The sequence below is a fragment of the Zonotrichia leucophrys genome, chromosome Z (genome assembly GCF_028769735.1).
Source record: "Zonotrichia leucophrys gambelii isolate GWCS_2022_RI chromosome Z, RI_Zleu_2.0, whole genome shotgun sequence".
NCBI classification, from domain to species: domain Eukaryota; kingdom Metazoa; phylum Chordata; class Aves; order Passeriformes; family Passerellidae; genus Zonotrichia; species Zonotrichia leucophrys.
The window spans coordinates 29,068,830-29,081,590 of NC_088200.1; the positions used below are offsets into that span (position 1 = coordinate 29,068,830).

A 12,761-nucleotide genomic window follows, 5' to 3' on the forward strand; every position below is an offset into this window, starting at 1 on the left:
TATATTGTATCTAATTTCATCATTGTAAAAGATACTTTATTTTGCTTTGCAAATTAATTCGTTTCAGACAATATTTGGCATTTGATGTTCCCATGACAGGCTGGAGAACAAGAATGTTATGTGGAGAATTTGTTCCTCGGTCTTCATGGGAACAAATTTAAAAATGTAAATATTTTTCTCCTTCTGTAAGTGATAACAGAAGGAGTAACTCTTACCAAATGTATGTCTTGCTCAACACTACATGCCATTGCAGCAATGACAGCTCTCACATCTCTAGTTAGACAGAGCTTCCAAGTCTTAACAGTAAAAAAGGAAAAAATACTGTTTGTATCAATTCCATACACCGATCTTCTTCATCCCAATCCTTATATCTTTCTTTATGTGGGCAAGAAATTATTATACCAGTATGGAATCCCCTGTTGGATTGTTTGGTTGTGTAAAGAAGAGGATTCACTCTGAAATTATTGATAGCTAAACAGTGAACGCTGTATGGCAGCTATAGTTTTCACATTCTCATCCTTTTTTTAGCTTTTGGTTGAATTATTTTTTGTAGTGAATTGTTTATTATTATGTTCCTGATTTTTAACATTATCAGCTTAACCCTGTCATTCTTTTGCATACATCTAATAGCCCAAATCTCAGAAAACTTGAAAGGGTGCTTCTGTTAAGTTAGCTTAAAATTTTATGAGAAGTGGTTGCATGTGCAAAGGGGATCATTGATTTCTGAGAACTTTAGTTGATATATGGCAGATTGTTCTCATGTATCCAGGCAATTGTCATCCAGAGGGATGGAAAAAGCTTGCAAAGTTAATCTGCTTTCTAAAAACTGTTCAGAAAAAAAATCTCATGCTGCAGTCTTGTTAAATTTTTGAGGTGAGGGGGACTGTTCTCTATGAAGGAATGAGAGACAGGATTACTTGCAGAAAAGAAGTCTGGAGAACTGGAATGGTAATTCTTCAACAGCAGTAAGTCATGGAGGCAGTGCATATTTGAAAGTGACTTCTTGATGCCTGTTCAAGGTAGTCTTTCTCGTCAACTCTTTTTGCAGCTCTGATCAAGTCAGGCTTTTACTTGATTTTCTGCATTGAGTGGTTGATGGTTCTTCCTTTCTCTAAAGTGGAGCATTTTCTATGGAGATAAGGGTGAAGCTTCCTCAGAGACAGAGAGATGTTGAGGCAGATGATGGTGAAGAGAAGGTTGATGTATTTTGACAGGAGGCCCTTTGGTAGAGGATGAACTAAATGCTTCACAATATTTTTAAGTAAATAAAGTAATCAGTCTGGGAGCCAGTGGCAAAAGTGTTGAGCAGAAAAAGGGGTTTCAGGAGGAGATAACCATCATGGAGAAAATGTAAGTTAAAACTCATTTATGTCTTATTGTATCTTGGGAATAAGCAAAATACAGCATAGTTGAACACTTTATACTGTGAAGATTCATTGAAAGTTAGGAAGGAAAAGCCTACCTTTTTCATTTTCCTGTCAGTAATAAATTTCATCTTCTCTCCCCTCATGTTACTTGGTTCTCTGCACCTTATGTATCTGACAGGTGACTTTAGGTAAGCACTGTCTCTTCAATAATCATGGCTGTCTTTAGTATTTGCCATAAAAGGCTGATGGGCTACTCGTGCCTTGAGTGTACTTAGTATAGAAGAACAGCTCTATTTTGGTAGGTTTTCTAACACAGCTGCAGAATTTGGATGTGGCTGCTGAGTAAATGAAGGAAGGGCTTCATTTGATTTCTCCTGTCCCTGGTAGCCTGGGGTAGTAGGTGAAGACTAATGCATGAGGCAGAACTTGCTGGCTGTGCTGAAGGTGTAATACAGTAGAGCTACAGTAGAACACATTTCATTTGAAGAAGTAGCAGTTTCAGTTTTCAGATAAAATAAGCTTCTCAGAACTCTTGATTTCTGAGAAATATATTACTTAGAGAACACTGAGAAGACAGGAGTTTCTGAAACTTGGAGAAAGGTGTGTTTATGAGATGATGGAACAGGGAAAATTCACCTTTTTTGCCAAAACAGGATTTGTGTTTTAACTGCTATGTGTTAATAGAATGAATGATCATATTTTCAAATGGTAAAATGCTGATCATGTGTTTAAAATAAAATTGCCACATCAGCAGCTGGCTCAAACATCACCTTTCAAGTAAGGCTTATGTAATCTCTGAAATAGCTGGCTTTTTTTTTTTGTTTTTAAATCACTCCTTCATATTTGAACTCTGCTGATTTTAAGAAAAGGTGTTTAAAGTGAATCTGCCGAAATTGTTTGGTCTGGGTGTGTTCTGTGTATATATTGTAATTGTGTAAATTACAGTATATTCCTTGTTTTCTCACGTAATGATCACATTTAGGTGGGAGTGTGACACAGTTCTATTATTTGAAATAGTTTGTGAGTCTTGGCAAGTACAGGGTGAAGGTTTTCCCTCCAAGATGTCAGGAATGGAAAGAGGATTTGTTTCATTGTGTGATCAGAGCAGTCACACAGCAGTATTTTGCCAGATCTCTAGTGTCTATAGCACGCTGGTGAGTGTATTCCAGCTTTTTTAGCTGATGCCTGAATATGGCAGTGGACATTGCAGTAGGAAAGAATCTGACCACTGTTAGTTGACACTGGCATAATTGCTGTGCCTTCTTCAGTAAATGCCGTTCTTTAAATGGCATTTTTTGTTATAGAGAGGCAAGCTTTTTATGGAGTGATAACTTCTCTTTCCTAGAATAAGTAATATATTTAGAAAAATGGGCAGGAGGTTGGTATATACATAATCCTTTCATCAGATTTTAAAAAAAAAGCTATGCTATGTATTGGTTAGCATCAGCAACAGAAGTTCTGTCATTCTTTATTTGATAGATCAAACCAGAGGCATCTGTAGAAGCTTGAGCACCTCAGCTCCACTGTTGATGTTGCAATTAGTGAGACATTTCAGTTAGTAGAAACCCATCTGTGGTGGTTTCAGAACTGACAGTATTATTTTAAATACACATTTCATGGTCTAGTTTAAGAGGTACTTCTGCTCTGAGAACCAGCACACTTGAGGTAAAAATGTAGATGTGAGCTTATGATCCTCTCAGAGATGTAATCTAGAATGATTGAAGAAGTGGTCATGGGAAGCAAAACATTAGAACATGGTTTATCCAAAACTTGTTTTACATGTATTCACGCTGTACTTTCGGAGTATAAACATATGCTGAAAGCTTTTCTGTAACAATTGTGTTCTTTTCTGAGGCAAAATAATGAGGCATTGAGTAGGATTCTAGCATTTTAAGGTAATCTTGTAAAGCTCTGTCTCACTTAAAGCAAACGGGGTTACGGTATTCCTAAATCTTTTACATGTGAAGGAGTTTTGGATTCAAACTGTCTCTTACTCTGATATCAGTGCATAAATGGATGTGGGATCTGAATTCCTGCCATTACCTTTAAAATTGAAAGAAAAATGTGTGCATTGTATTATTGTCATTTAAAGTCTAGTACACTTTGATCTGGAAGACCACTGGTTTTGAATTTCAGCCTTTGCATATATAAACAAATCATCAGTTAATTTTTTTAATACCCAGTGATTTTTTAAATTCGGTATGGCAAGGAAATATCTGCTCATAAAGAAAAGCAGATAAATTGGTTGCAAGAAGATAAAAGGTTTAGGTAAAGCAATTTTTGAGCTTACTAAAGACACAGAGTTGCATGTTTTCTAGTGTCAGCCTTTCTTAGCTTCCAAAATGTCTGATAGAATATGTGCAACTTTAAGAATCATGTAGTTGCATGAAAAATATGTCTTGAAACATCCTTATTTTCTTGTTAAATTTTAGTTGTTATTTAAAATGTTTAATCATAACTAAATTTACTCATAGGCCTTGTTGAAATGACAATTCTTGCTTAGTAAATCTCCTATATTTCATATATACATTATTTTAAGAGAATAAGAGGTACAAGACCATTGCAAACTGTTGCCCATTGTCTCTTATTATACTTTCAGATTAGATTTCACTTGCCATTTTATTCTTTGTAATTTGTTGTTTGTGGATAGCTTCAGACATCTAGTACAATTTTTATCAGACCTTGCTGTTTTTCTATCTTTGCGTTTTTTACATTTCTTGTAAGTCCAGCCCTCTTAAAGTCTCTGGGAAATTTTGTTTTGCAGAACAATGAGATTGCACTTGTTTTCTGTTTAGGAATTCACAAGAGTTTAGTTTTTAAAAATCATTTAAACACTTAATAACTTAATTATGTTACACTGTTGGAGATGAGTGTATTGTCATAAGAGTTTCAGGAATCAGGGAGGTATGGTAATCCACGTACTTATTAACACCTTCAAAGAGCTCTGAAATATTTGTGAGATCTATCTTGGTTTTATAAAAAGCCTGTTTATGTTGCTGTTCTGCTATATTCTGTCCAGCTGTCTGGTGCTTCTGTTTTCCTCTGCTTTAGTTGCACACAAGCTTTAATTTTCTATTTCATAACTCCTGAATTTCCCTTTTATCCTTTCTGAAGGACTGTCTGATAACCATTCCTTTGGAACTAGCTTGGATGAAAGGTTATATGCGCTGTGGTTGGGCAGTTCTGTACTTCAGAAGTGTTGGATCTCTCTCATCTGATTTCAGCAATTTGGTGTATCAAGGTGGCCTTCTGTGCTAACATTTAAGTGAGAGACAGTTTCTCAGGCTCACCCTTTCTTGGAGAGGCTGTGTGTTCAGCTCTTCTGGATCTTCTTTGGACACTGTTCAAGTGTTTTGTTTGTTCTTTGAATAACTGGTTGTTTTAGCCCATATCAATTAAATGTTTACTCTTTCGTAATAACAAGGTTGTCCTCTTGGATAGTACATAATAACAGCCAATGATGAATCAGAACCAAAGATGCATTTACTTAGTACCATAGTCTTTTTTGGCAGAGGACGATAGTAGACATTCTTAAAAAATAAGAATGGATCAAGAAGATAATGGTTCCCTGTAATGCTTTCTCACCATCTTTTATTCTTAGGTTGATCAAAATACCTGTACATACTGCATTGTCAAAAAAAAAATTAACTTCCTGGAATCCCAGAATGGTGGGGGTTGCAAGGGACCTGTGGTGGTCATCTTTTCCAAAGCCATGGTTCTGTCATCTAGAGCAGGGTGCCCAGGACCATGTCCAGAGGAGAGTTCACAACTTCTCTCAAGCTACCTGCAAGTTACAATAATTTTATAATGAGACATAATTCAAGTTAAAGAACTAACAGATTGTCTATTTTTGTACAAAATTCCCTAGATACCAATGTAATCAGTATATCTTAGGACTTAAAAATAAGTGATTTTCTAGTGTTAAAATGATAGATTCCTTTAAATAGCTAAATAACTATTACTTTCAAGTTAATATGATGGCATCCAAAGTGTAAACTGCTGGAAATATCTAAATTTTTTACCTGTCCTTTTCATTCAGATATAATTTATTATATCCTAGCTGTGATATGTACCTATACAGCACAAATACTTTTACATGTTCAGCATAATAAAATTGTTTAGGATTTTATGCAATATGTAATCTAAATTTAAGACTAATTGTGCAATTAATCAAAGCAGCTCCTCATATGAAATGCTGCATTGTGATTTATCCAATGTGTTCTTATATGCCACAATTAATATTTTTTTCAAATTAAAAATGTTCTTGTATCTTTTTCAGGGTTCAGCTGATCCCTTAAACAGTGCTTTCCACCTGACATACAACATGGTATTGAACTTACTTCGAGTGGAGGAAATTAACCCTGAATACATGTTAGAAAAATCATTTTATCAGTTCCAGCATTACAGAACTATTCCAGAAATAGTGGAAAGTAAGTATTGCTGCATATTCTCATGTGAGTAGGCGTAATACACAGTAAAGTTGGGTATATTTATTATGCTTTGTTATGCTCTTAAGAGTTTTCACCTGTGCAGTTTTGTCTTCCCTGCCAACAGTTGCCAGAGCACCGTTTGTTGCCATGTTATAGTTTCAGTAATTTCCTCTTGTTCTTAGGACCTATACTGATACGTTCCATCAGTTTATGAAGAGAGCTTTCCTCTGTGAATCAGACAAGAATGGTTGTCACATCACTAAATTATAGGGTGGGATGAAGGAAGAACAATTTAAAACTTCCCATGGCTCATTCGAGATGCAGGGGAAAAAAATCTTATGGAAGAAAATCTTTCACCTTTTTGTATCTCAGTACAAGCTGTAAAAAGAACTTAAGTGCACTGCATTTAAGAGTAGTATAGGTGAGAAATACTTAATTATAATACAGAGAAAAATTTCGAGAGATCTGGGACTTTTAATTGCACTCCACTGAGTAAGTACATTTTGACCTATAATCCTTGAATAGTGAGTTTTCATGAGCCAAAGTCAATGTCTGGAAATTTCAACCAGTGTTTGAGAATGAGTCTTTCAAAACTTAGTCCAGGAGAATCTTAAGAACGTGAGAGGTAATTATGATTATTGAGCAGTTTATCTGTTCATTTCTTAATTGAATGTTAAGAGAGAATGCGGTGAGGCGTACGTTCTTGGGCAGTTTCAGTTTAGGCACCATACTGGGCCTTAGAATTTTGTAATCCCTTCAGCTGCAATTAAAAACACAAAGGAGAGAATTGGCTACTTAGGCTAAGGAAGAAAATATGCCATGAGTATGAATGGATGGCTCATTTCTTTTAAAAATTGGTAGGTGGAAATAAGGAGCGCTTCCCCGAGTTGTCTCTCAAGTCCCAGTGAAGTGGGACTTCCAGACCACTTACGAGGCTTCAACAACAGCACGTAGGAGGATGAGTTGGTAGAGAGGAAAAAAAGATTTTTGTATAGTCTGTTCTTAGTTTTTGTTTGCTGGTGATAATACCTGAATAAGAGAATGAATTATAATATTTAGCATAAAAACTGATTTGCTTAAATAAGGCATAAAAATGTTGGAGGAAGAAAATACTGATTTTCAGCTGATAAATCAGAGTCTAAAACAAGTTAGGAGGACCATCTTCTAACAACTTTCCTCTTGTTGAAACATATCTTTTTAGAAGATATCTTTGAGCAATCTTATTTTGTAGGAGGAGATAAAAAGCAGTGGTAGATCTTTCTACAAAATCATTGCAAGTTTTATTGTGGCTTCTGTGCAAACCTAGATCAGTTATTCCTGGATAATTGGGTGCCAGCCTTTTCCAGTTTCTCAAGCTTGTTTATTTTAAGAAAATAACACTGGTATTTAATTCAGTGGACAAATTTACAGATTTCTAGCTTGCCAGAAAATGGATTATCGTAAGTAAAAAATTAGTACTAGACGTGGTCACAAAATATTAATCATGGAGATCTGAAAGTGAAACACTGATTCCTTAATCTGTGTGCAGCTATTAATTTTCATGACATTTTCCTTTTCATTATTAGGAGTCAATAATTTGGAAGCACAGTACAACAAAATTGTAATTCCCAATGAAGAAAATGTGGTGATATACTACAGAATCCGCCAGCAGCTTGCAAAACTGGGTAAAGATATTGAAGAGTATATTCACAAGCCAAAGTACTGCTTGCCCTTTCTACAGCCAGGAAGACTAGTAAAGGTAATTTGATGTTTCTTTTGTTTTGTTTTTCATTTCTACCTATTTGTGAAATCTGCAAGGTTCATTTATGTCTGCTAGTTTACCTACATATGTCACACTAAGCACCAATTTTGACTTGAGTTTCTTTGCTAAGCATTCAATAATGCATTAAAATAAATACTGTTTTCATGATTATTAGTAGTCCACGACTGCTATTGTAAATACCAAAAATATAAAATGTTGTGCTTGCCAGGATGTTGTTATATATGTTATGTTATAGCATCTTGTAATGTTTCCAGGTGAAGAATGAAGGTGATGACTACGGATGGGGAGTGGTTGTTAATTTCTCTAAGAAATCAAATGTTAAGGTAAAATACACATTCTCTCCATTACCAGAATATATACCTGACTGTTTTTTCTGAAAATAAGCTAAAACTCCTATTTATTTATACTTCTCAAAGGCAAAAAAATTTCCTTTTAGCCCAAATTTACAAAAAGCTCTGAACTTCCTGAAGTGAAAGTGTAAAGAAATGAAGCTGTAGAGGATGAAGGAAACTCCAAGTCTGTTGTTCAGTTTTTAACTTTTAATATATTTGTGGAAGAAATGCTTGCTTGTACATACCACTGAAAACGTTTCAAACTAAGTTGTTTCCGAAATGTTGCCAGTGCTAATTTAAGCTGTTCATGAGAAAGATACTTTAATGTTTTCTCTCAGAAAATCTACAGAAGCCCTAAGAGAAGGCTGAGAGCAGTGGGAGACTGACATTTAGCTCTATGAAGAAGGTTATCTTAAACTGGCAAACTTTGCTTTGAGTCCTAATTAGGACATGAAACAGGGGATAGCTTGTCCTCTGAGACGTTGCCATAAAGTTGGAAAATTAAAATACAAAGAGAGCAAAACAATAGAAATGGATCTGAGGACATTTGGAAGAAAAGACAGGGCAGTGATGCAATAGAAGCCAGACTTCCAGAAATGCATTTTCATAGTTGGTCTCTGTGTAACCCTTAGATGATATGTTGGTCTCCCTTTCAAAAATGTTTTGACCAGCTACTCAGCTCTGTAAATGAAAACCTAAGTTACAACCATATTCTTCTGTGATAGCATTTTGGCTGTAATTTTAGGAGAGCATTGGCTTTATTTGCTAGATCTAAATGCAAAGTTGTATCTGTTAAATTCTGGTGGTGCCTGTTCATTGTGGCACCTTTTGGTGCTATTCTGACATATATTCACTAAAGAGGAAATGAGAAAAATGTGTTCATACAGAACTTATTAGAAGAGATTCTGTTTTGTTTTCCATCTTCCTTTTGAAAATCATATTTCTTTCTTTTTTCAAGTTGAAAAACTGGGCTGTTACTGCTGTTGCTTAAATCTTTGGTTGTGGATTGCTTTTCACATAGAGACACACAGCAATAAACCAGATTGTCCCCTAGTCCCAGCTTTCTCTGTGAAACTGCCAACTTCTGTGTCACTTGGAGGCATTTCTTCTATCTGTGTCATATTTTACTCACATATATTTGCCTTCCCTATCTGGCCTGTCTCACTGTTATATAAACCTTTGGGCTTGAATATTAGCTTTGAAATTATGGGCTGTTTTGCAAGAGATGGATGTGACTCCAGCTGCTCTTTTTTCATTAAGTTGTTCTAGCAGCTGGATTGAATTTTTCCTTCTGAGTGTGTGGATGGAAAGAGTGACAATAGGTGCTGGGAATTAAGGAACAAACTTAAAGCTGTGTAACTTCTAAAGTCAGTATAAAAGACTAGTTTCTGTGAGCAGAGGCAAAACAAATTACTTAAGGAAGTTATTGTTTACCCATTTTAGTGTCTGCTCATTGCATTTTTGTCCTGAGACACAGATGTCATTCCCCTTTACTAAGTAAAGTATACAAGTATACTTATTTAGTACCAGAAAGATATTACTGATGCTGTATCTTTAGACCTTAATCTGCTTCTAAGAGCAGTTCTTTGGGTTTACTTTTAGGAATTATGTTGAATTCAGACTGTATCACTAGTTCAGTTGCAAAATTTTTTTTGCTATATCATAGTTCCTAAATCCTTTTTTAAATGATAAATCTGTACAATTAATAATGAATTTCAGATTAAAGTATGTCTGTATTTCACATAATATTCCTTCTTCTTTGCACTGTGAAAGCAAATGCATGAGCTATGTCAATTATGTTTAATATTAATTATGTGTAGCTGCTTTTCCGATATGATTAGACAAATCAGTGTTCCATGAAACTCTCAATACAAACAGCACTTTCCTGTCTACTGTTGTTCAGAATAGAATTTGTCTCAGAGATGCTTGCTATATATATTGCATGTATATATTGCTGCATTATAGTAGGCAGCACAATAACTATGTCCTTTGGAATTTATAAAACCCCATAAAAGTTTTTGAGTGAGAAATTTTATTTCCACTGGATTGTGTCACCAGTGAGCTTATGCTACTGTTGTGCTCTTGATGGTATTATTTCATCGCTGATTCTAGACATGAAATTTTTGTCTCTTAACAATTATTGATAGCAAAATTTGAGATGCTGCAGTTCTATCTTCCCTGTTTAGATTATTATAATCCTTTTATATTTATAATGTTTACTACATACACATCTCTTTTAGTGCTGTGACATGGTCATTGAATTTTCCGTAAGTTTGATATTACTTATCTGGGTCTCTGAATTTGTTATTTGTTCTATCCTTCTTGGTTCTGGGGCACAGTCATCCTTCTTATTTTGTTTTTGTTTCCAAACACTTGAAGTAAGAGCTGTTTCAGGGCAAATCTAAAATCCTAAGAATTCAAATAATTCTTCAGTACTCTGCTCAGAAGGGCTTAATTTTGTTCTGTGAATTGATGCAGCATGAATTAAAGAATCATTTGAACTTGATATTACAGAGAAGTCTGTGGCTAACAATTGTTTTAAAGGTTCAAGTCTCCTCTTATTCTTGCATATAGAAACGTCCATTGCTGTTCTAGGGTGTAGTGGTTTTTAGTACCTGTACTGTTGTAAGAAACGCATGGAAGGAAACAGTACACGTTAAGAAAAGCAGTTGTAGATTGACTCACATTTAGTCAGCATTTTCTCAAAGATGTTGGTGTATATAAACTTGAAGGAGAATAATATTAGCAGCAGATGTTTATGATTTTTATACTCCTGCTTTACTAGTAAGTTTACAGTACAATCACAGGTAAACATATTTTTTCCTCTCTTTTTAGACATTTTCTAGACATCTCTAATTCTAGTATTTTCTGTAGCACATTTGTGCAGCTATGAGTGAGCTTCATTCAAGTCAGCAGTACCTTTCCTGGCTTTGTCTGGATACTGATCTGGTAGATGTGGGTGTTTTAAAATTGTAATTTAGAGGGTGGCAGTGGTTTGGATCTCCTACATTGCTGTGAGTGCTTTCTGCAAATGTAGGATATAACTCAGAGGAACAGTTTCTTCCTCAGCAAGTAATTAGCATTTCTTGAAGAAATAATTTAGCTTGTACAACAGGATAACTCTGTTTTTCTCCTTAGTTTATGATGGCACTTTCTTGTAGCACTTCTGAGAATGTCTTAAGAATGCTAGCTGGCATGCAGTGAAATAAAATAGTATGTTTTAGATTTGTAATGAATAATATTGCCCAGTAAAAGTGAACTGAGTTAAGATGGGATTTTGAAAATAATGTTTTCTTTTCCTCTTTTATTTGGAAGCAAAAAGCTTACACATGATACTTTAAAAGGTGATGTCTGCCTTTTGTGTTAGGCCTATAACTTACTTCTGTTTGAAGTCCTAAAAATACTTGCTCATAGTAGGAGTGTATTTGAGCAACCCTGCTGCATGTTCATCCAAATAACTATTGCCAGTCTTTTTTAAAGCGGTGTGTAAAAAAGGTTATGTCCTTGTGAACAGTAGTCTTTAATCACCACATCTACATGTTTGTGCTCTTTAAATGAATGTCAGATGTTATGGATACAGTTTGGGTTGTGCAAAGACGCACCCTGCAAGACGCTGCTTTCTGCTTGCCACAGACACAAGCTGTTATGTTTGAAAGATTTTTCTGTGGTCTTTGTTGTGCATGAAAACTTGAACCTGCAAACCTGGAAATGAAAGAGATGCCCCAAATTTTGGTGGTTTTTCTTCCACATGCAAAATTCAGTACTGCTAGCATGATGCAAATATGCATTACAGTTTTAAAGCATACTGACTTACTTCAAATGAGCTACATACAGAAGAAAATGCAGATGCAGCTGAAACTTCAATCAGACTTTAGGCTACTCTGGCAGTATGGAGGAGGGCAATTTTTTCAAGTGTGTTTTTCTGTGGGGGGGATCTTCCAATCAGTTTACCAGAGTGTGGGTTTTGAGAATGTACTGCAACACTGAGCTGATACTCTGTAAGAGACATAGCTAATTTTGTACCTTTACTGTTGGAGAAATCATGTGTTTTTCATTCATTCTTGTTTGTATTTTAAAATAACTGGTACAGACCTGCTCTTTTTTTGTACCCTCAACAGCCAAATTCCAGTGAATTGGACCCATTGTATGTAGTCGAAGTGCTCCTGCACTGCAGCAAAGACAGTTTGAAAAATTCTGCTACTGAGTCTGCAAAGCCAGCCAGACCTGATGAGAGAGGAGAGATGCAGGTCTGTTACATGTTTTTATTCTCAGTAGTTCCTTATAAACTTTCCTAAATCTTCATTTCCAAACCATTTGCACACTAGTAAAAGAGGATCTGATGCATTTAAGGAAGAGAAAGAATCTGTACACCTAACTCTGCCTTCTTAATAAATTAAAGTAATCCATTTTTAGTAGTACCGTTTGACAGATGCTTTTTTTTTAGCAATATCTTGTCTCTGGAACAGAATTCCTTTTTATTTATGAAAATTATTAAGACTGGAAAAGATTTTCAAGATCATTTAGTCCAACCCTTGAACGCCATCTTATCACTTATATTATGGCACGATGTGCCACATCCAGTTGTTTCTTGAACCCTTCCAGGGAAGGTGACTCCACCACCTCTCTGGGCAGCTTTGCAAAGCTCTCATTCTAAAAAGAAATTGATTTTTTTTTTAAGTGAAAATATTTGCACTATTTAAAATTTCCAAATTGAAACCCTTGATATTTCAAATATCAAGACAAACAGTTACACTGCCTTGTAATTTGTCTGCAGGTTTGTTCTCAGAAACTCCATTTAAACCTTGAAGTTTAATGCAGTAGTGATTCTTCATGGTGTCATGATGGTTTTCCTACTTAGGAAGATGTATTT

General features: G+C 35.3%; 1 protein-coding gene across 2 annotated transcripts in view; it reads left to right on the top strand.

The window, feature by feature from the left end:
* The window catches only part of MTREX (Mtr4 exosome RNA helicase), a 42,514-nt gene that overhangs the window by 19,980 nt on the left and 9,773 nt on the right, over window positions 1–12,761 (top strand). For both annotated transcript variants that reach the window (XM_064736908.1, XM_064736907.1), the window contains exons 16-19: window positions 5,647–5,797; window positions 7,363–7,535; window positions 7,814–7,882; window positions 12,010–12,138. In XM_064736908.1, coding sequence (XP_064592978.1) covers window positions 5,647–5,797; window positions 7,363–7,535; window positions 7,814–7,882; window positions 12,010–12,138 — 522 coding nt within the window. The remainder of the gene's footprint in view (window positions 1–5,646; window positions 5,798–7,362; window positions 7,536–7,813; window positions 7,883–12,009; window positions 12,139–12,761) is intronic.